This window comes from Rousettus aegyptiacus, unplaced genomic scaffold (genome assembly GCF_014176215.1).
Source record: "Rousettus aegyptiacus isolate mRouAeg1 unplaced genomic scaffold, mRouAeg1.p scaffold_m13_p_6, whole genome shotgun sequence".
Classification (NCBI taxonomy): Eukaryota; Metazoa; Chordata; class Mammalia; order Chiroptera; family Pteropodidae; genus Rousettus; species Rousettus aegyptiacus.
In genome coordinates, this window is record NW_023416309.1 from 50,421,613 (window position 1) to 50,446,452 (window position 24,840).

General features: G+C 39.5%; 1 protein-coding gene and 1 pseudogene across 6 annotated transcripts in view; one reads left to right on the forward strand and one right to left on the reverse strand.

Annotated features, from left to right (window-relative positions):
* Positions 1–24,840, forward strand: part of ATRNL1 (attractin like 1) — a 535,879-nt gene that overhangs the window by 496,840 nt on the left and 14,199 nt on the right. The window contains exons 31-32 of one of the 6 annotated variants that reach the window (XR_004951254.1): positions 4,862–5,090; positions 17,010–17,168. The exons of 4 other annotated variants lie outside the window; for them this stretch is intronic. Coding sequence is in view for 1 of the 2 variants with exons in the window: in XM_036222144.1 (XP_036078037.1) it covers positions 17,010–17,044 (35 nt within the window). In the remaining variant the exon portion in view is untranslated. Of the gene's footprint in view, positions 1–4,861; positions 5,091–17,009; positions 17,169–24,840 lie in introns of those variants that run through there. One more of the 6 variants, XM_036222144.1, reaches the window with a different exon arrangement.
* On the reverse strand, positions 3,447–3,565 carry LOC118604785 (annotated as a pseudogene).

The window sequence follows — 24,840 nt, forward strand, 5'->3', positions numbered from 1 at the left end:
GTGAAAGTAGGCACTGGTTACCTGAAGTACTCTGTACACAGAAGCTTAATTTTCAAGGGAGACCAACTGTCCATGTCAAGCTTACCTTTTGACACCTCTTGCCTGAAATCTACCGAAATGCGGAAACTGCTTCTGACTTGTTAGCATTGTGTCTAAATCTGCAATCCTCTGGTCATCCTGGGTACCTTATGAAGGTTTTAAATTTTAGACTAATGTAACCTGACACAAACTGAGGAGGTTTCTCTTGCATTGTTTCATTTTGGGGTTAATTGCCTGAGAGTTAAATTATTTGAAGCGTGATTAACTCTCCATGCTCTCATCTTTCCTTAATAAATATTGACACAGTCATTTTACATCTGGTGGACGTTGAATTCAGATTAGATTTTAACCTTTGAAAACGTGCTTCAAAGCCGTCTGACAAACACCCCTCATTGGTGTCTTTCAGTCTGTCCTCCATTGCCTTAGCCTGGACTTTCATTACTGCAAAAACCAGGCTCAGTAGTAGATCATTTTCTGCCTCCAATCTCTCCCTTCTCACAGCGGCTTAGCAGTATCTCTGGAATGTTGTTACTATTCATACTGACCTAGAAAATGTTTCTGAGATTGTTCCTACTTTAATTGCTTCCTTTCTTAACTATGACAAATTCTCTGCTTCAGAGCCTTACCTGCAACCTCCTTTGGACCCGAAAGAGACTCAAATCCTTTAGCCAGTTCCTTTTTTTAGCTTAGAATGTGACCATATCCCTGTCCTCTATTTATCACTTTTAATATTCTCCCTTTGTTCTTGGGATCCAATTCAACCTTTATCTGCTCTGGTCAGAATTCCCTAAAGATTCATCTTTATTTTATTCTTACAGCAAAACCACGTTTTTGTTTTTGCTTTTCCATACTTGGTCCTGCGAAGTAGTTTATGTAATATATCTAAAGGACCCTGGTGTCGGGGAAGTGGAGATGGCAGTAAAGAGGTCCCCTACGTGTTGTATTTTGCTTTATACCTTTAAAATGCTTTTGTTCCCCCAAACATTCTTCAGCGTGTTTGTTCAAGTCCTCTGGGAAGCTGATACCTAGACGAGATGAGATGTGCAGGAGTTTTTTGGGGGGAGATGCTTGTGAGGGATACACAGAGGCAGCATTAGTTGGATAAAGAGAGCCTCAGACCAGGACATATGTCTAACACCTGTGAAAGGAGAGGGGGAAGGCAGAATGATTGGGTAGACACGGTGCAATTCTAAGGGAGTTTTGGATAGACCTATAAGAACATCCTCAAGCTAGTCACCTGCTAGAGCAGTTCCACATCAGGCGGGAATCGGGCCGTGCTTGTATTCTCACCATGCTCAGTGTCGGTGGGGAGGAACCGGGAGAAGCCTGGCATCAGTGAACATGATGCTGGACACACAGGTGGGGCAGCTGGGGCTGTCGGGCAACATGGCAGGAGATCAGAAAAGGCAACCGGCACCTTTTAAGGTCGTCACACACAGCCCTTTGTTTTCCCACTTGCAGTGTGACTCAGGGTAGTTCTGTTCCCGCCGGCCATTCTCCCAGTGCCAACTACTGCTCCTTTGGGAACCATCATGACATCACCGATGGGCAGTGTAGATTTCCCTCCCAAAAGCTCTGAAACTGATGAAAACCATACATCAATTAAATTAGCTCCAAGGCTGTGCTGTGGCCAAGGCTGAAAATACACTTCCTGTTCCCCGTTCTGAATTATGTACGGCCATGTTTCTGATAGTGCACATAATAGGTGATGGAGAGCAAGTGCCATTAAGATACTTTGATAACAGATGGCCAACATGAATATAAGCTGCCTACCATTTTCAAATTCCCGGAGAGAAATTTAAATTCAAATATTTAATTACTTTTCAAATTAAAGTCCAAAGAAAATAAAGTCTTCAATCAGGTTCTCTTGTCCTAGTGAATTCAATTTTATTTTAAGTCCAAAGTTTATCCTCTTCAATTACTTGTATTGTTCAGTGCCAACTAGCGGAGTTCTCGATATCTAAGTGGGTGGGGGGGATTTCTTTAGCACCTTTATCCGGGGCTGTCCATCACTGGGATGTAATGCAGTTCCTTCTGTGCTTCATAAATTGCAGGCTAATTTTGAATGAGTCCAAAACTTCATAGAAGCTTCAAGGTGATTCCAACCCTGGCCTCACACTTATCCAAACTAGAAAAGGAACTCATCTCCAGCCCCTAAAGTGATTATCCCCAGTAGCCAGGGTTACAAAAACCATAGCAGAGAATCAGTGGTCACTGAGCGAAAAAAAGTAGACGGAGAAAGTTTTGGTTTTAGTTTTCTAAGGATGCCAGTCAGTTTATGCCTAATGCCTAGAATTCATGACCCGTGAGTATAAATTCAACTGGGAAAAATCTCTTCATGAGAGGTTAATTAGACCCAATCCATTTATGTCTATGGGGGGTGGGGGCGAAATCCATCTGTGTAAATGTTTCACTCCAGTGAATGTTCTCGACCCGGTATTTTTCCTCTCAGAGCACTTGTCTAGAGATCAAACACTACGTCTGTCATGTGCACCATGGAAACCCTGGTGTGCCTCACGCATAGGAGGGGCTTGATGAATAATTGTAATAAAATAGCATTTAATTTCTCCTCATGTCTTTCAAGCTTCTGTATCATCTTTGTTGAAGAGTAGCCTGCTTTACAAGGTGACCTGTTAAAAATCTGTTACAATTTAAAACTGGATGACGCAGGATTTTCTATCATAAAACAAAAATCAGGCACTGGGACCAGTATGACTCTGATTTCAAACGTTTATGTTCTTCACTATAGACACATTATTTTCATTGATTGACTTTATGACACATAAATGTTTACTGTTTTAACTGTAGCTATTTAAAAAGTTCTAAACATAACTTATATTTATACTAAAAAAATAATACACTTACCAACGTATAAATTCTTTGAAGCTAGGTTTCTGCTAATAAATTTTGAAAACCATTGGTTCAAGCAATAGTAAAACTGGCTTTGAGCCTGACAGTTTTATCTAGATTCACATTCTTCTCTGTCTTAACGTATTTGAGACTCAGGTAACTCTTTCGTAGAATGGGAGTGATTATGCACACCAAAGTTTGTTGCAGGATTGAGAGAGTTAAATAAGAAAAATGTAAAAGCCCCTGGAAAAGAACGGGCTCTCGGTATCATTTCCCTCCCCTCAGCAAATGCCTTCATGCAGAGCAGTCACACTGGACCACACAGGACGGCAAACGAAATAGGCACTTAATAGTCATTAAGTTTTGATGAGTTTTATTTTCAATATTTTGAAATACTTTATTCAAAACAATTTCAACTCTAACTGGGTACAATCGTTTCTGTTCTTCTTCTTATTATTATTATTATTTTATTTATTTTTAGGCGAGGCAACCCTTGGTTGACCTCACAGATTGCAATGACCTTGTCAGTTTACAATCCCTTAATTTTTACTTTTTGGTGCCTACAGCACCTGGTCTTCCTAGGTGGTCTCCCATCCAAGTACTAACCAAGCCCGACCCTGCTTAGCTTCCGAGGTCAGAAAGGATCGGGTTTGTTCAGGGTGGCATGGCGGTAGGCCCATTTTTATTATTAAAATGAACTATTTTCCTGTAAGTTTTATATCATTGTGTTTATTCCTCCATTTTAGCACATGCCTCCCACTAGAATTTCAGTGCTTTGAGAACAGTGTGATTTGGTCTCAGTTTTCACTCTGGGGGCCGTATAGTTGAGCTCAGTAAGTTCTGAATAAACAGTTTTTTTGAAAAAGTTAAGAAACACACACACATATCATATATACATATATATATGATATGCATGTATATACATATATACATATACATATATATATATATACACATACATACATATATATATCTTATTATATACTGGCCTCTGTTGTAAGTGCTTTGTAAATGTTAACCTTCTGAGGTAGCCAGTGTTATGACTCCCGTGTTACAGATGGCAGATCGGGGCATAGAGAGCATAAGTGACCTAGACAGTCATACAGCTATGTGAGCGGTAGAGCCAGGGTTGGAGGCCTGGTTTCAAAGTCCATTCTCTTGGTCCTTGTGCTAATGCTGTCTCTAGCTAATGAAAATGATGATCGAATCACCAAGAAGTGAGTTAGAGTAGCAAGCTGACTGAATTAGTAATAATTTGTACCATGGTTTCCATCGTAACCTTAACTCTTGCCCCTTATAAAAGAAGCCATCACGTGGTTGAGCTCAGTTAGTTGTAGGTGTAGTGTTGATATACAGGACCGTTTACCCTTCAGCGCTGTGAGCACAGTGCCTTGTGCCTATGGAAATATTTAAGAACTGAAACAAATTTTTTTTCTCTCAAGTAAGAAAACTACAAAATCGACGTTAACAAATAGCTACAAAATATAATGTAATGCCAAATTTATTAACGGTTTAGCATTTGTAAACATTTCAATACACTTGCCAACAATCCATACGTGTAATTTGCTCACATCTTTAGAATTACTAAGTAAGCAAGATCATCACCATAAACCAAATATTACTTCATACTTATAGTAAATATTTTTTTAATTATTTTAAAACCTTTCAAATATTTTATAATAAAAATTATATTTCGTGAGAGTACATTTACTGTGTTTGCCATGACATGTAAAGGGGTCTCTTAAAATAGCCTCTTAAAGTCACTTCGTTTCAGCCCTTGACAGATTACCAAGCAAACTGACTATTTTTCTGTACCCAAGTAGCCGTGCCGAGTGAGACAAAGAAGAAAGCATACACTATCTTAGTTACAATTTCATAAGTAAGCACTTTTTAAAATTAGTAGTGTTTTTGTATATTATACAAATACTTGAATTATTCCCCCTTCTCCATATTCTGATTCTATAATTCTGAGAAATGTGCCCTGCAAGATGCGGCAGAGAACAGCATGGTGAAGAAGAGGGGAAAAGCCTGAGAGGGGAGAGCTGAGAATGACCGATGAGCCCTCACCACCCGGATCGCAAAATCCTGGAGGACGATGACGCATCTGTAGCCTAGGAAACTCAGACTCTGTGAGAGCGCACCCCAGAGCCCTTGGCCCATGTGCATCGTTCGGGTATGCCATGATTCCCGCTCAGCACCTGGTACGCTTCTGAGAAGCTGCTGTAACAAATTGCCACACGGTGACTTCCAACAGCACAGACTTACTATCTTACAGTTCTGGAGGTCAGAAGTCTAAAACGAGTCTGAAGAGCTGCATTTCTTCTCGAGGTTCTAGGAGGAGACTCTGTTTCCTCGTCTCTTCTGTCTTCTAGAGCTTGCTGGTGCTCCTCCACTTACATCGTCCCTCTCCCCCTTCTGCAGAGCCGGCACTGTCTGGTGGCGTCTTTCTCACAGGTCCTTGCTCTGACCAACACTTCTACCTCCCTCTTCCACGTTCAAGAATCCCAGTGATTGCATTGGGGCCACCTAGATAATCCAGGATTGTGTCCCCATCTCAAAGTCCTTCCTGCCAGGTAAAATAGTTTCCAGGGATTAGGACCTGGGCATGAGCTTCTTTGGGGAGGGGTGGGCATTATTCTGCATCATAAAGGCCCTTGGTAAGTTCTAAATGAATCTCGCCCTCAGAACACCTGAGCAGTGCTGAGTACACTTCTATGAGTGATTCTCAGAGGCACATCCGGTTCATCTTACTGTTTTCCTGCTATGGCTTCTCTAATGCACCTTACTTTCGGCTCTGAACTTGCTGCTGCCTCTCTTCCTACTCATCACTTCCCGTCGTAGGATTCACTCTCTTCCTTTTATTCTCTTGGAAGTAATACTCCTTAGATAGGCTCTTGGTGGGAGAGGAAGCAGTATTCACAGATACATGTGTGAGGTGTCTGCATATCCACACCAATATTTTTCTTTCCCATCTTTATCTCTGGGTTTTCTGGGTTTTTGCTTTTCTCCCTCCTTCCCAGGGAAAAAAAATTTTTTAACTGCCACATGCAAGGAATCCTTTCAAGACGGTGTGTGAATGAACAATGTGCATGGCTACGAGTGGACTTGCTCTCTCCTTCCCCTCTGTGCGGCGCCCACCCACTCCTCTCGTCCCTCGTTCTCTGTCGGCAAACGGCGTCAAGGCGGCGTGGAGTAAAACCTCCAGGCAGAGTCGCCACTCAGCTGTGACATCCTCAGCAAATTCCTTCCTCTCTCTGTACCTCAGTTTCCTTACATATAAAATGTGAATAGCGGCAGCTTTCCAACCTCATCCTGCACTCAGGAGCCCCCCATTTCATTTTTGTCTCCTGTTAAAACATACTTGATTTCTAGAACAGCCCCACATCAAGGCTGCCTGAGACAAAGGCCTACAAGGTAAAGGCCAAACTCCTCAGCTTTAGAGTCCTCCAAAATCTGATCCCCACCCCCCCAACTTTCCAGCTTTATCCGTCAATGCTTCCACTGCACACAACCTTCCAATGAACCGATCTGCTTGCCACGCCCCAAACGTGCCAAAGCAAAGATAACTTGAGTTCTCCCTCAATGTGTATCTTTTTGGTTTTGATAAATAAGAAAAAGGGAAGCTAATGTCAACCATTATTAGAGCAATTTTCTAAAATATTACAGTGATTATCTTGCCTTGGAAGAAGGGAAGAAATATAGTGAATGTGTTTAGATTCAGATGAAAAGTATGTTTCAGTTTAAAACATACAGCACATCAGAGATAATTTTGTCATGGTTCCTGGCCAGAGGGCTGTTTTCAGTGTTATTAAACCATATTTGCCCTAAATGAAGTAGACGGGAAAACCAAGAATAACTGAGTTCCGACTTCACTCAAGAATGACTGAGTTTGACTTCACGTTAAGAGTAAGTGAACACATGGAAAGTTGGCTTCTACTTGGGAATTTGCAGACATTTGGGGAGAGATAGGGGTAGAGACTAGGGGAAGTGTCTGCTCTGGACAAGGCTTAGTATCCAGAAAGGCACCTCTACTTATTCACCTGATGCCTCAGCACCAATTACCTGGTGAAAAGCAGCCCAATGCAACTCAGGAAAGGCCACTGACATCGCACCCTCCCCACATCACTTGCCTGTGGAGGAAGATGCCTGTACCGCAAGGATATTTTGCTGAGGGGTCAGAGCCGTGAGAACAGAAGATAGAGCATGTTGTTATTATATTCTCAGCCAGTCATTGTCCTTATACCCTTTACATAGACCTCTTTTACTTTCTAAGAGCTGTGTTAAGGGTGCTCAAGCTGATCGTTCCGGGTGGATAAGTTTTGGACAGGTTGTTTTCCCCAACACACAGCTTTGCCTCTCAGAGGAGCCATTCAGGACCCAAGCGATGCCCTTTCTCACCTCGAGACCTTTGTACGTGCTATTCCCGTAACAGACCACCCTTTTACACACATACACACACACCCCACTTGCACACCAGGCAATTCCTGCCCATTGTCAGTACTCAGCATCATATCTCTGAAGTTCTTCCTAATGACCAGCATACCCTAACACACGCAGCAAGGAAAGGTCATTAATTAATATTGTATGCTAACCCCTTTAATGTATTATACAGGATGTATGTGTGTATAACAGAATTTTCCTGTAGACTTTTCATCAAAACATTTTGTTTAGCAAGCTATGTTGGCCAACAGAGAAATCAAGTTAAATAATTTCAGTGCTTGCTTTTTAGGGACATTTAAATGTATAGCATGGGGCAGGGGTGCACGAAGGCCGTGGGAGATTGGAAAGAAACCAGTGTAATCACCTGAGAAAAATCATAGCTTTTTATCCTGTTTGCCAATTGACTTTTCCATTAAGGCACTAAATATCTACAGCAAAACTACTACGTGAAGATGCAAGACTTACATTTCCTTCTGCTTTATAGTTCACACGTTTTCATATTCATTATCTCACTGGATCTTGGCAACGACCCTGTGCAATACCCATTTTATAGATGGTGAAATGAGGCCCAACAAAGGCAACCGACTCGTCTAAAATAACGGAGCCACTGGGTGGCCATCAGGGGAGAAGGGTGTGGCCATCCGTCAACCCAAACCCTCTGCAGACCGCTGATCTGCGCTGGGCACTAACAACAGCGCAAGGGGGATGCAGATAAATTAACTGGTCCTTCCCCTCGAGGTGCTGCTGCCTCGCTCCTCCCAAGCACCGTCCTGCGTTTCTCCCCTTTCCTCCTTATTTGAGCTGCCTATTATGTCAGTAACGCACTCCACGCTCAGTCGGAAAGTTCAAAGCCTGGAAAGTCATAATTTGTGATTCGTTTCCTGTGTCTGCTTACCTTCATAGAGCTCCTTATGCTCTGCTTCCTTTATGTATTGTGTCTTCCCCCGCCCACCACACCGTGTGTAACATGAGACTATTAAATGATATAATCGCATGCTTCTGACTTAAACCATTTCCCGTCCATTGGGGTGTCAGGAAGAACTACAGCAGAGAGTGGGACCCCAGTCCTAGAGGTCTTTATTGATAATGAAGACATCGAATGGCAGCTAATGCAAGGAGGCGAATCAAGAAAAATATTACCGACGAATAGGATAAAACATTGATTGTTTTATATTAGGGAAAGTTCATATAAATGGGGAAAACCTAATAGCAATACAAAAAGAGACTAAATATACAAAGAAGCAATTGATCAATAGACAAATGACTAATAAAAAATATAAAAAGCCTGTAGTCTAGTCGTCAATAAAGTAGATATTAAAATAATAATTCTCACCTGTCAGATTAGTAAAAATTAAATATGTATTATATGTATGTATGATGAAACAGGCATATTTTAAACACTGCCGGTAGAGGTATGGTATAAATATCTGTAAATTAATTGGGACTATGTGTCACGAGCTTCAAAGTAGTTAATATCCTTGCACTTAGTTATTTCAATTTTAGGAATCTGCTTGAAGGAAAGCATCAGAAATTTCATCAAGTCAGAAGCAGAGATGGTCAACCCAACCTTATTTATAGTAGTGGGAAATTAGAAATTAGATAAATCACAATAATCAAAATGTACATAAATGATATAGTTATGGGTTATATCATAATAACGCAAAGAATATCAAATGGTATGGAGAAATGTCCAGTTGTCAAATGTCCAAATTCATTCACGTACAATCTTGGAAGGATTCATGCAGTGGGAACGGTGAAGTGAGAAGGGACCTTCTCCGTGCTTGGGAGGGTCTATGAGGCAGGTAGGGAGCCCCGGGCGGAAGGCCAGGCGCCCCGGATGCTGCCAGTTATTAGTCGCGTGGCCTTGGCAAAGTCACTGGACTGCTCAGAGCTCCCCGTTCCTCCCAGTGCCCTCTGCTACCTCAGCAGGAGAATTGCGATGTGTGTGTATTAACACTGTCTTGCGTTGAGGAAGCTGACCGCTGTTAGCACAGAACCCAGGCACGAGAGGGAGGAAATTATTAGTGAGACGGGTAATAGACTGAAAGCATTTTATACACTAAATTGCAGTATATATAAGAGAATATTTTAACCGATGCCAAATTTTCATTCCTTTCCACCTATTGAACGTTCATCCCCACAGCTGTCATCGTGATCTTAAACACAATCCCAATTGTCTTGTCGTGGGATTCTCTCCACCAATGGCCCTGAGCCCTTGCATCACTCTTACCCACACCAGCTCCCAAAGATGACTATGGTCTTCCCCAGAGCTGTGCCGAGTGGCATTGTGGTGAAGATCACCAGCTCTGGGGTCAGGACACCCAGTTCAAATCCCAGTTTTGGCACATACCAGTTGCAAATCCTTAGCCAAAGTGCTTAACTGCTGTCAAGCCACCGTTCCCTCAACTATATAACGGGGACAGCAACCTGTCCCTCACTGGGGCTACAGAAGGAGTAAATGAAATAATCCTGTTAAAGGATCGGGCTAGAGCGGCACCTGCAACAGACCCACCATAAAGGGTGGGTTTTATTATTTCTGTTGTTATTACTCTTATTTATTAGTGCCATTCGATATTTTATTAGTATTACTAAGACTGATTTTATTAAAGTCCAAGGAGCTTTCAGCTTCTGGTACAGAGCAGTGTTCATGCCCTGCCCAGCGCTGTCAGCGTAGACTTATTAAGGGGGCGGAGGCTCCCTCCAGAGCCCAGGACGATGTCAGGAGAGCAGAGAGCATGGGGGGGACATCACAGAGCGTGGCGGAAAACTTTTCTGGATGTCCAGACTGCTTGCGGGTAGATGCCTGTGAATCCCTACTCTGGTGTAGGTTTTGAGTCTAAGCATAAATTGGGAATGTGGTTAGCATTTGAAACTACCATGTGGCGAGACTGGGAGGGGTAGCGTGTCGGAGAAAACAGAAAGCGCTGGGGGCAGGGTGCCTGGAGAGGCAGAGATCCGGTGTGGTTCGTAAAACCTGCAGAAGTGATGAGATGTTGAAGTCGTGTAACCAAAGAGCGGAGGGGGAAAGGTTGTCAGGAATAGGCCACCAACGAGTCACAGCAGATGGAAAACTGAGTCACATATGTACCCAGCTAGACTGGTCCTGGCGTCGGCGAGCTAGCAGGCGAGGGCACGGCCTTCGGTTTCTGCGTCATGGGTTTCTGTCAGAAAGCCGGTCCCCCGCCTTCCCCTTCTTGTCATTTTATGCCACTTCACCTTATCTGTACACCTACTTAGTCCTTCTCTTGGTACACTGATGGCCACGTGAGCATCACCCGTTCTTACTGTTGACTGGTAGAGACCCATTCCATTTTTAAATGTGTTCCCTTTCCTTCTTTTTCAAAGAGCGAGCAATGAGACGAAGGGAGATAAGTCTGAGCTCTGCAGTCAGAGGAGCTGTCAGCTCTCAGTCCTGCCACTTCCTCTTTCTGTGTCCTTGGGGAAGCTGTTTAATTCCTCGAAGCCTCCCTTTCTGTATCAGTAACACGAAAATGAATATACTCCATCCCACCGCACTGCTGCGAGAATTCGTGGGAAAAAAATATTTGTCGAGAAAACTAGTATTAGTAGGCGGTTACTAAATACCTTCTTTCTCTTCCATGGAGAAATGTTTAAATGCAAATGCTGAGTTGTATACATTTGCAGTGTTTAAAGGCAAATATGGTTCTTGTGGTATAACGAATATCGAATTAAATATGTCTGTAAGTGTTTTGATGATGAAAAACATTTAACAGTCACAACCAGGTCAAATGCTAAAGATATAATAATAAATAAGACAAAGTTCTTGCCAGCTGGGGCATTCATAATTTACACATAATTAACGTATATTAATGATGCAGGCAAATATTTTTATAGAAAAACAAGATAGTCATCTGTACTTGGTTTGCATCACTTTTAAATGGAGATTTTTCCTTTCGATCGATTGCTGATCTTAGCCGGTGATGAGGGCACATGAATGTAATCCCAGACTCCAAGGTATCAGGTCCTAAACAGATTAGAGTGAGGTAGATTTTGAGCCGAGAAGGATCAGGTGTTGATGTCGAAGAAAACGCATTCTACAGATTGTGACACCTCTGAAAACGGAGTCAGCTGGCTTTCCTAGGCCAGCAAATTGCTGGTGACCCTAGAGAAATGCGTGAGGCCACAATTTAATTGCATGAGCTTTAAGAGACCTGCAGTTCTTTATCCCATTAATTCAACCTGCAACTTTGCTCTCCTGTCCTTTTGAATATGCATTTCTCATTGATTTCAATGGGAGTTACAGACACAGAGAAAGGGAAGAATTGAGCCAATTATCTGTTCAAAGCAGAGCATCATTTAAAATACAGTTTTAAAGTGTTTGCAGGCACATTAGTGAGTCAGCTTGTTCTCACTCATTTGTCCAGAAGGCTTTCCAGTTTGAATGGACCATTTTAAAGGGCAGTCTTCTTTTCTAAAATCTGTGTCATACTCATGCACCAGTAGTTTGATTGTAACTGCTAGGAGGCAACGACCTCACATTTTAATCTCAATTTTACTGCTGAATTGTTTCAGATTTCAGCTATACCCTAATTATAATTACCAACCCCAAATAACATTATAAATTCCTAGAATGCCTATTGGGCTCTGACCAGTGTTCCACGCAGCAAGTTAAGTCGACAAAGCCGCAGCTCTCAGAGACCTTTCTTTTATTTTTTCGAAATAGTCTCGGCCCGTCAGTCATACACCAGCATAGTGCAAAGAGGGAAATGGTTGTACATGTAGCGTTTAAAGCAACTGAACTTGGGCAGACAGTGAACGCAGTCTCATGGTCTCAGCCGTCCCTCACCTTATGGACTGTGTGTTATCGCACTTGGCTACGTGGTTAAGTTTCTGTAAAGCAAATCTGTTTTTCTACTGATTCCCATTCCGCGATTCCATGCACGTTAGCATTCACGAGGTCTTATTTGAAAACTTCTGTGCGGGGAGGGACCCAGATGGCATGGACTGTCAGACACCCTGCTCCCGAGCCGTTCCGTGTCTTCGAGGGACCTCTTGATGCTGGACCAGTGGCAGCCCTGGCAGCTCAGGGTATTCTTTTTTGCTGGGAGCTCTTTCTCTGGTGCAGAGGAAGTTATTTCTGTCACACTTCGAGATACCCTGACTTTTCCTTTTGTCTCGGTATTTAAAATGGTTTGTAGGACCAGGCTCAAGATTAGTCTCCATCAGTAGGTCTCTAGGCGTGGCGCACAGATGGAGTCCAAAGTTGTCACTTTTGCAGCACAAATGAAGAGGGCTACCATTTATAGCATGCAGGTCCTGCCGTTTACCCCATGCGTGATGGCGCTACGGATGCTGTCTTCTTACAACATGGTAAAGGGATTATTGTAGGACCTTTAGGATGAGTTCTAATTCTGCCTTCAAGCCTAATAGCTAAATCTGAGGCCTTGAGCCATCTCTGGGATTCTAAATTATTTCCTCTGTAAGATGGTGCCATAATTTCTACCTTCTAGAGACATCATGTGGACTAGAGATGATAAAGTATGCAAAAAACATGCTCAGTTTATAGTGGTTTTCTGTTTGTCATTGATTTTGTTTTGTTTTCAATGAGAAGGGTTATTTAAATGTATTTTAGACTTTCCATGGAATAAAAAGTCCATACGTGATTAATATTTTAAAGAAAAAAAAAAACCACTTGTCTTTTCTCAAATGCCATTTTATAAAGAACAAAAACCTTGTGAAATAGCTCACCAAATAGTTATGGCATTTTGTTCATTATAATGCTTGAATGAAAATTTTCTGCAGGGCTTGATTATTAGTAGTTCAGGTCAGCACGGTGCTTATGTAACTGGTATTCTCCACGTAAACAAGTAACAACGAAATAAGTGGAGGCAACAAAAATCAGTGCTGTTATAATTATTCCAAACAAGTATTCTTCGGTTGATTGACTTTCTTATGTGAAATCCTATTTCTAATAATTGTTAGTAATAAATAACAGGTCCCATAGATAAAGAATACTATCATTTAAAAGTCATTTTTAAAATGTTTCTTGCCTTGCAATAAAATAAAGAATCTGAGGTTTGAGTGACATGTGTCCTAGCTCAAAGAAGTGTCTTTTCTAGTATCTTCTCCTTGCCTTCTAAGTAGTTATTTGGATCAACAAGTAATATTAGCTACATTCCTTGTAGAATATAGGGTTAAGAAATTCTCAGGAAAAGTTCAAATAATTTTAAGGCCATTATATCAGTAAATTTTAGGGAAAAAAAATTAGAATTTTAAAAATTAACCAAAGAATATTTCCCCAGAAGTATAGTAGGGTTAGGAATTTGAACATCCTCTCCAATTTTAGCTGATAAAACAACAGTAGACAATAAAACCACTAGGAAGTGAATTATGTAGTACTGGCTTCAGGTGCTGATGAAGTTCAAGAGAGAACATTTCGGGATGTCTGTGGTAATCAGAAGAGCTTGCTGGATGAGTTAGGTCTCAGGCTGAGTCTTGAGAGAAAGATAAACAAAATCTAGGTAGAGGAAGCATGCTCCTGAAGTGTTTCACACCAATGATCGTCACTCAGAAGCAGTGAATTCTTCCACATCATGAGTGTATTAAATATTTCCAGGTAATTAGCAAACATGAGAACTTTACCGTAAATGGTTAAAATGAATGGCCTTTACTCAGCCTTAACACTTCATGGAAATGACCTTATGGGAAGAGGGGACCCTCCCACCCAGGCCCACCTTTCCAGCTGGCATTGAGCATCGCCCTGAGGTTTTGAACCTGATCCTCAAAAGATAAGGGGTCAACAGATTGTGTGTATGCAAATGAGATGTTCAACTTCTACTTAGAAGCATAAGTAAATAGTAAACCAGAAAACCTGAAAGTTAGCTAAATCGGAAAGCTGGCTGAAATGCTAAATAGAACATACTTGATAAAAAAATGATGGGTTCATTCAGCCTGGAGGATGTGTAGCAGAATGGAGAACGTTATCTAACACAGCTCTCCTCATTATGATCTCAGCTCGAAGTTCTCCAGTGATAGGTACAGAAGGCATATTGGAAGCTTTCCACATGTCTAATTATTTCCTGCTAAGGATATTAGCAAAAAGTTCAAACGTTTAGGAATCACAGTGAATTTTATCTGTGTTTCTTTATGTAAAATGATGATGCAGGTATTAGAGGTCTTGGGATAGATAGCTATAGAACTTTAGATGCCGTATAAAATGAAATGAACAGTTGCCTTAAGAGTCTACTCACTTGCTCGTTTTCTGCCAGTTTTCTCTTCTCATCTCATTCCAATCTTGTCCTTCCTAACTTATCCCAAAACCTAGACCCATTAAGAGCCATCTCTATCACACGGTGTCCCATCAATCACTCCACGCCCATGTTAGAATATTAGCTCTGTGGGAGCCATGTTAATTCTGTAGATCTTTCATATTCCACTTGGTCATTTTTCAAATATACCCACAAGTTTGATACTCCTCCCTTCAAAAGCGGGGCCTGATTCGCCTCCCCTTGAATGTAGGCTAGACTTAGCAACTTGCTTCTAACAAATAGAACTAAGCAGAAGTTACAGCGCACAACTGTAGATGTTGAGTTATAAAAGGCTCTTCAGCGTCTCCTCATTCTCTCCCTTGGATCACTTGCTCTGGGAAAAGCCAGGTGCCAAGACATGAAGACACTCATTATGGAGAAGTTTGTATGGTGAGGAAGGAGGCCTCCCACCAATGGCCATGTGAGTGAACTTTGAAGTGGGCCCCCAAGTCCCAATCAAGCTTTCAGAGGACTGTACCCATGGCCAACATCTCAGTTGCAACCTCGTGAAAGACGCTGAGCCAGAACCACTCGGCTAAGCTGCCTCCAAATTTTGATCCACAGAAACTGAGAGATTCATAAGTGCTTGTTATTTTAGGCATCTGAGTTTGGGTGTAATTTGTTATAATATCAATACAGTGACTTAACAGAGTAATGTGCTGTGCTGAAGTAAAAAAGCCGTACAAAGAATTAGATGAGCATTCCTCATTTTTCAATCATCTTCAAAAAGGGAGAACAAGCCTACTATCTTTCACTCACATCTTAGCTGGGGGGGGGGGGGGACGCAATACTGCCCCCTAAAATTTTTTCAGAAATTTGCAGACATTTTGGGTTTGAATGATGTTTGGGGCCAGTGGGGACACAGGGACCCTAGATGCCCTGTGGGACACGGAACAACCCACACGATATGGAATCATCACATCTGGACTTTCCTGAAGGTGAAAATAAAAACAAAAACTGTTCAACATCATGACCTTAGATCTTCTGTTTTGCATTAAACTCAATTTTGTATAGTTTTACTACATACTAAATTTTCCAGAAATAGAACCACTGTATAAGTTGACAGACACTCAAACTTTTTTCCTCTTCTTTTTGCTTAGAACCTTTCAAAACCACTTCGGTGGCAACAGTGCCCCCGTATACTGAGTCTCTGATAAGACGCCTTATTAATCTGCATTTATACCCAAAAGAATCTTGGTGATTCTACAAATAGTATCTGACTACTTCTGACACAGCCATATACAACCATTACATATTGAAATAACATGTTAGTTCAAGTTGCTTTCCATTTATTCTGCATTTTAGAGAACTACATTGCTTTAGTGGAAAATATTTTATATATTTTGTGAATGTTTTTCAGGTAATAAAGAGCATTGTAAAATATGTTTTAAAGGAGGGCGTTGGGTCTCATAACGTTGAGTGCCACTGTTCTCGATCATTGCAGACGTGTTGAGAGGCCGTATAGAGGGACAGGTCCAAATTGAAATCCTGTTTCTGCCATTTGCTGTGATTTAGTAACTTTTTACCTGTTTGAGGGTTAAGTTTTGTCATCCGTAAGACAAGGTAATAATAGCGACCTTGCAGATTTTTGGAAGAGTTAGAGTTAATGTTTTAAAGTGTTCAGCATAGTGCCTGGCCCATTATGGGTGTAATAATGACACACGTCGTGGTAAGTCATAGGACGGCTTTTGATTCATTCTGTAATGGGCAAATCAGTGTGCTTATTCTTCCCAGGTGTGCTAGGTCAGATGCCAGCTTGATTCTGAAACTTAATAACAGTTCTGCTTAAAAATAACAAGAGAAATTCGACGAGATATAAGGTATCATTTAGCTTAAGAATAAAGTAATACAGTTTCAGTCAGTGGTGAACTGGAAAGTAGCACATTAAAATTATTAGCAAGCCAAGGGATCTCCGGTTTTTAAAATACAGAATGGCATTTCCAATTGTATTTCTGATGCAGACTGTAACTGTGACCCATGCCATACAAAAGGTTATACGAAAGCTGCAATAAAGACAATGATTTAAGACCTATACTTCTCCCATAGTCACCGTAGACCCACCCTCCACGTCCCTCCCCTCCATGAGAAGATGATGATTTTGGGCTGTAAATGTCGAGAGCTGGTGCGCTTGGCGCATGCCGTCTTCTGCTCTCTCCTCGGTGCTCACAGTGGACATGACCTCGTGCTGACTCTAACTTCCATGTGGAGTTGTGTTCCGGCCTCACCGCAGTCATCTTCGCTGCTAACTCCTGGAACTCAAGCTAGCCAAAGCCAAAGTTATCACAAGCACCTGCAAAGCAAAAATGTCAAAAGCAAGGTTTGGGGCAAGAGGGAGTAACATTAAAACTGTAATTCTGAGATACTCAGCTTGCGCCTGCTGGGGAGTAATCTGGTTGTTTATCTCTGTTACAGCCACCCAGAGTCTGCGGGCACAAGAACCCAGCTAGCCTGATCCAGCGAGCGATTCATTTGCTAGAAAACCCTAAGGAGAATTCTCAGAAGGGCAGAGCAGCCCCAAATTTTCTGAAATTTAAGCTTTCCCTTAAAGTGACCTCACATTATTAACCGAAATCTGGATTCATTTCCATTGTGTTTTTTAGAAAAATAACATCTTCATAACCTTAGATGTTTCGAAACATTGATAAAAGAGGGAACTCTTCTAGTCAGTATCCACAAAAGAAAATCACAAAACCCATTCCTTTATAGACATTGGTGCTAAAATTGCACACAAAAAAAGTTTTAAGAGAAAAATGAAGATGTTAAGAATTACCAAAATATCAGTACTTCTTTCTGCAACTGATGCATATATAAAAGATATTTAAATATAAATTATCTGCGAACCAAAATGAGAAGTTAAGAATAGCACAATAACAGAAATGGTTATTGAAACCATCTGAAATTTCCTCTAGTTCCATGACATCAAATGATGATGTGACAGTCTAAGTTGCTCTCAGAATAAAACCGCATTAGAGAAATTTTAGTAGACATTTTTGTAGTTTGACAAAAGGAGGTCCATGAAGACTAGAAGACGGTTTAGATAATGCCATTATTTAATCAAGAATGTCAAATACCAGCCATCACATCACCTGCTTTTTAAGCAAAGGAAGCCAGGAGCTAAAGGGGGTGATTTAAAAAGAGGCAGCAGAGGACTAAGTGACAAAAAGAACAAGAAAAATAATTACATCGAGTCTAAAGAAGATGGGCGTAGATTGAAGCTATGCAGTATTTTTTTTTGTCTCCAAAGTTTACATATGAACTAATACGTATTAAAAGATAAAAAAAGAAAACTATAAGCTACAACTTTTTTTTAAAGGAGGTAAGAGGCTCAACTTACATCTTTTAATTTCAGGCTCTTCTGTTCTTTTCTACATCCTTCTCTGTGTTTCCAGGTTTTACTGTATTGCTGTGTTATAATACATCCCACATTGTCCTTTAGCTACAGCTATTTTTTATTGTTCAGGTTTGATTCTTAAGGGGATTTCTCAGGTGTTGAGAACATCAGGTAGTAGGTTCCACATAAATGCACCTAGTATCAATACCAGAAGAAATATAATATGAATAAACTTCACTTTTATACAGTAGTTGATTTTCTCAAAAGTGGCCTCACTTTTAAAGTATTGGTGAGTCTTCCCATTTGGAAATGGAATGATCCTAAATTTAATAACATTTTTATAACTGTATATTTTCAAATATTGTGAAATGAAAAAGATTAACTGAATATGGTGGGTGATTCAGGGTTAACCAGAAATTCCTGTGTTTCAAACCTAAGAGTAAAATTGTTTCTTCAGCACTTATGTGGGCTTTCCTGCCACACTGACTTTGAGTCACCTAGTAGTAAGGAGAAGGTTTTGCTCAGCTGATCGAGGCTGCTGTCAGCCTCATTACCCAAGGCTGTAGGTCGAGATGGTGCTGGACCAGGACCTGTAACTTTTCTGAACCCAGTCCCCCCCTCCATTTCCCGAATATTCTGTCACTAAGGTTTACTCGAAGTGAAAAATTCTGTGGCTGTACCTAAGGTGTTTGGCACTGCCTGAGTTTGGAAACATATTTTTATTTTTATTTATTTACTTTATTATTAGTTTCAAATATATAGCACATTGGTTAGACATCACATAGCTTATAAAACAATCCCCCTAATTGCTCTTTCTCTCCTCTGGCTCTCCACCTAGCCGTGACGTTAGTGCTAACTGCATTCTCTCTGCCCTGCGTCCCATCCCCGTGACAGACAGCTACAGTGTGTCAACCGGAATTTGTATGTTTTACCAAAGAGAACACAATGAAGAATGATTTGTCTTTAACTGTTGAGCTAAAACTTAACATAAAATTTTCTGAAGATAAATAGCCCATCAATATTATGTATACTTAATAAGATAGCATGCTCTTTTTTCCATATATAAATGAATAATCAGGATAATATTCTTTCTCAAAAGTCAATAAGGATTATCTCTAGCAAAAAATACCATTTTCAGGCTCGCATATGTGGTAGTATAAGTGCCAGTTTTAAAATTTAAACACTAGGCAAGCTCTTTCATATAAAGAATAACATATAGAGGAAAGAGTTGTAAGTTAAGGGAATAAATTAAATTTATTTCTACAGAAACAAAGGTCAAATGAAGTAAAAGTAGTTTTGAATTTTTAGCACGAGGAAAATATTACCCATGTGTAGTAAGTAGGCACACGGATTATTTTTTTTGCGTTCTTAAGATATTGTAATTCTTTACCCCAGAGTAAAGGGAGGATATGAATCATTTTCATGATTCTTGAATCACAAAAAGCTTTCTGATATTTTGTTAACATCATTCTGTATGTACTTACACTATTTTCTTGACCAGAGCCTTTACTCAAGGACTAAAATGTTTCTAATGATGGTGAAGTGGCTCTAATGAAGTGGTCCCATAATTTAAATTACCACATCAGCATCTTCATGTAACCCAGTAATTAATATGTGTATAGTATATCCACTGCAGACACATTCTATATACTACATAACACATATACATGCATAGAGTATGTGTAATGGTTCAAAAATTAGAATAACATTCAAAAGCGTTTGAATATTTGCTAAAAATATCATAATTACTATTGTTTTAAATAACTTCTTTTGCATTTTCTTAATAATACAAAAATTACAAAATAAAACAATAGAAGACAACAATGGGAATTCCTGATACGGCAAGCAGGAAGGCCTTTCTGAGAAGCACAGAGGAGTCACGTGACACAGGAATCGTAAAGACGATCTGTGACTTGAACGACATCCCGAAGCAAAAGTTCGATGCTAAGGGAAAAAAACTAAAACAAAGTAAAAAGACAAACAGCAAAATTAGAGAAATACTTACAGTACACTATATCGCTTTTGTTTTTTTTTTTTTTATCTAAGCCTTTTCACAGTGAAACAAACTTGTAAATGTATTTGACAACATTTCATTGACTTGTCAAAAGAATCAATCCACAGCGTAGGTGCTGAAAACATTTTTAGTGCTGTTTTCATGCTATTTTTTTTTTTTTAATCTAAATTCTGCGATAAATGTTTCCTGTTGTGCTTCGGCATCCTCCCTGAACTCAGACTGTACTCTCAGAGCCTTGGGGATGAGAAGTGGCATCAAAACCTTGGGGACAAGAAGTGATTCAGGAGGGACCAAGTCATTTAAAAGCCAATTAGTCAGCCCTAGGATAATTCTAACCTTTGTGGTGGTTTCCTGTGGAGAAAATGAAATAAATTATTCTCCACTAGTCTGCTCCATGGACAGTTTGGGAGACGGAATTGTTCGTCCCCCCATTTGTTAAAGCAGAGAATTTCTCAGATTCCTTCCAGCTCCAAAATTCTCTGGTTCTAAGAATATCCTCATTATTATCATTATATCTCATCTCGTTTAAAGAATGTTAAATCAGTAGTTTCTTATATCTATCTTTGTGAGAAAGAGTAAAGAAAACTGGATTTAGTTTCTTCATGATTAATGCATTTGTCGAATTCTTTCCAAATAGCAAATTAATTTATTGTTTTTTTCATTAATGTACATTAAAGCTGTGCGAACTATTGTGGTATAAAACTTAGTGGTCCTTTTTTAAAAATTAGAGCTAACTGATTTAATGTTAATGAAAGGAACTATATTCAGATACAAATTATAATAACATGGGTGGAAAGAAAATCTTAGACTTCATAAGCTTTTCCTTACATAAAATTCATATAACTTGAACAGAAAGTCATTAAAGTGTAATTTTTCTAAAGTGAAGCCTGTATTAATTGCCTTGTATGAAACCTGAAGAATTCCTTAGTAAGTGTCAGGTCCTGTGTGTCTCCAAGAAGGAGAATTCTCTATTGGTTTGTTAATTATCTCAAATCAAGGGCCCCAGATTCAGTTTTTGATGATGACTGTCGTGCCTTTTTTTTTTTTTTTTAAATCTTCTCATCAAAACCAGAAGAAAAGTATTTAAACAAGGAGGTATTTTGCTTGAATTCGTGTTGACTACACAAAGAGTACCAGTAAATTTTAATAGAATACTTTGTAACTCGTTGGTTGTTCATACTCAAGTCTAATACTCCCTGCGTAGATGTATGCATGTACGTGTTTACGTGTGTGGAAAGTATCTTTATTAGTCAGACGAGATTTTGAGAAGGACTTTAGAAATGCATCCTTTTAGCGAGATTCTCTCATTCTTTTAAGATTATCTCAGTTCACTTCAATGGGATTGTGAAAAACAGTCATTTGCAAACTCACTGGATCCTGTGTTCTTGAACATAACTATCTGCAAACCCCAAACCCCATTTTGTAGAAGACTTACCCTGAAAGAATCAAAATCAGTATTTTCTTTTGCTTTTTGCATCTTAATTGCATTTGTGCTTGGTTTTCACTCAGTTCAACAAGGAGAAATTTCAACTTTTTATGCTGACTAATAAACAAATGATAGTAGTTAATTGTGCTCACATTTTCAAGGAGGAAAACTATGGAAAATAAGTTTGAATACATATATTTCCTACTGAGATTTAGAATTTTTTTGTATAAGAAAAGTACCTGATGTCTTAATATTAATATTTGCAATGTTTATTAAATTTAAAAGGTAGCACCAGGTTAGATTTAACGCTCTCTTAATTCTAAAGGCTAATCATTTAAATTGAGAAATCTAAAGTATAAATCTTTGACATATCCCATCTTATTTTTATGTCATACTAAAAGTCATAAAAAATCAATAAAACAATGAAATTAAAACTGAAATACATCCAAAAGCTTTTTGGCTCATCATCTGAGAACCAGAGACATGCCAAGGACGAAGGAGCCCATGCTTGAGTAGGTCAAGGAGACTGCCCTGCCTCTCGCAGCTCCTCATGGTTGAGTTTTGCTTTAAGAGAAAAGGAACTCATGCAGAAGCATGACTGGCTTTCTCTTAAGGACATATGTAATATTTTTTCACTCACATTTTAGTTTGTATCTTGGCTTCCTTAACGTCTTCTTTCAAAATGTCAGCAGTGATTAGACTACGTTATGGGATAATTAATATGAACTTTTATCGTAAAGCTAATTTTGAGTGATACTAGAACAAAACACATGTCAATATGTTAAAGATGGGAAGTCGAACAGATGGCTTGTATATATCAAAAAAAATACGTATTTTTCTCTTTTCGGTTCACCTTTCTTTTCAAATATCAATTCAATATAAATGTTTGAGAAAGGTTAAATAACCTGTGAGAGAAGCCCCTTTTGAAGTTTGGTGGTTCCTAAAATCTTTTCATAGAATGTGGTATAGATTCTTGCATATTAAAATATTAGTCACTTCAGGAAGTTTAGGAAATACTGTCTCATGTACCTGGACTCAGAGGATTTGGCTATGGCCGATTAGCTGCGTCCCAATCACATTTTAATGTCAGCTCTCCGTAATTTAAAATCATCTTCATGTGGCATCACATACCCTAGTTTCTTCTTCCCAACTCTCCTTTTTCCAAACTTGTTAAAATTACTAAATAATCTGTTGCATTCCCCAGTAATTCTAGAGATTGATTAGCCATCTCTAAGTTGCTTCTGCCGTGTTTAATTACACATCTAAACAAAGGCCGTGCTCAGAATTGGAGTGCGTGACACCTCTTCATGTCGGATCGTAAACTTTAGAACATGATCTAGTTATACCACAAAGGGCACCGTAACTAGATACTGATTCGAACGTTTCAGTCAAACAACCAGGCAGTTCAGCCACCTACAATTTAATTGTTGCTTTTATTTGAATTAAAATTAAAGTTTAGATCTAATTAGTTTAGCTTTTGGTTCAGGCCGTACAGGTGGTTCTTACAAAGACAGCCATGTCGTCTCCTGCAGCTCACCTGGCATATTTTTTAGAGAACATCATTTATAATCTGCTGTAAAGAGTTCTGTAAATACACGACAGAGAGTGATGCTGATAGACGAGAGGCATCTAGTTAAGCATATTGGGTTCTGTTGTTTTTGTCCACTGACCTTCCATCCTTGCAGATTGTTCCAGCTCTCTAAAAAAAAAAAAAAAAAAAAAAATGGGTGCCCTTCGGCATTATGGTTCATTGGCTCAAGATCAGTATTTTCATTTCTCTATGCTCTTCTCCATTAGTACTTGACCAAAGACATAAACACAAAGTGAAATGGGAACAAAATATAATTAATTAAGATCTGCAGTTATGGAAAAGAGGAACTTACTTTTGTTCTGATGATCACAATCCCAGTTTGTCAAAATGCTTTCAAGAAAGGTAGTCTTATACCAAAAAAAGCTGGGGAACTAGATGTACTTAGTCAATTATAAATAAGCCATTGTAGTTTCTCCTTTCAACATCCCCCTTTATATGGTTTTAGGGTGAATCATAAATACATTTGCAAATAAAAATTATAATCTGCATTTTCTCCAACTTTAATAAGTGAGAGTTTGGAGTAAGAATATGAAACCAAATCTGATGAAATATATAAATATATATATACATATATATATATTTTTTAACCTGATAGTACTATACTTCTGCTGTACTTCTCTACTTTGTTTTACATAATGCCTCTAAAATATGTGTCTTTATTTAAAAAAAAAAAAAACTTTTCCTCTAATTATGGGAACTCATCAGCCATTGGGCTGAATGTCAGTGGCAGCTGGGTAGCAAACTGGCCCCTTGCCCAGACCTCAGAGTAAGACTAATTTAAAAACCCTTTACAGAATGCAGTCCAGAGCCCACTGTTCAGAAGATCCTGCTCTAATCAACCATTGATCATAAGAGATTTCCTTTATTGACCTGAAAGCAAGTTTTTTCATCTTCCTGCCAGCTAAGGCACTTACTGAGAGTAGGTAGATAACATCCAAAGTGGATATGCCTAATAAAGAGGGCAGAGCCTTCCATCTCTCTCCACAAATGACATTCTGATTTTCTCTCCAGTTGGCCTTCCATAACGACATGTGCTAATAAGAATTTCTAGCTCCATCCGTCTCTCAACCCATTTTATTGCCTATGAAGGACCCATGGTTAGCAGGATGTCCCCTTTACAAATACACTTGGCAAATCACTTAGGAAAGTGTAGTTTGGGATTGTGGAACCGAGGGGTGAAAACTCTCTTTGTGTCTGGAGATAACTTGGAATGTATGCAGGACAGTGTTTATGCCCTGAGTATGACATCAGAAAACTCCAGATCTCTCAAGTCTGCTCCCTGTATGATTTACCTGCCTGTAGAGTTTAAAAGGTTCCCACCAGAGCTGACTCTTTGTAACACTTCTCAATTTATAGTAGCTCAGAGACCACTTTGATTGTTCCCAAAAGCAAAGCGGGGTAAAATAATATTTTCACTCAGAAGGGTTAGCATTTATGGGCATGCTCAGTCAGATTCTCAGAATTGCTTTAGAGAATGACAACTTCTTTTATGGCTATCCTCTGTTAGATTAAAGGAGGTCATTTAAACAAACTACTTCTTAAAAGTCCCTGTTTTGAATTACTGGAGAGAATGTGTGCTATCTGGGGTCCTGGATCACTTAGCAAACGTCGGAGGAATGGTTTGAAGTCTGTTTTGAGAAATACATTGTCTAACTCTACAGCCTTTTCCTTCAGCAAAGATTTATCAAACATCAATTTGGCTACAGACACATCTGTTTTTGTTAAAATGCCTTTGGCCATTAAGTTATCTGTAATAACTTTTGGTAAGGTCTAAGCAATTTATAATAATATTAATGGGAAAAAATCATGATTCTGTATAGCATTTGTTTCTTCCATTTTATCTAAATGGCTAGAAGTGAGGAATTGCATCATTTTATCTGT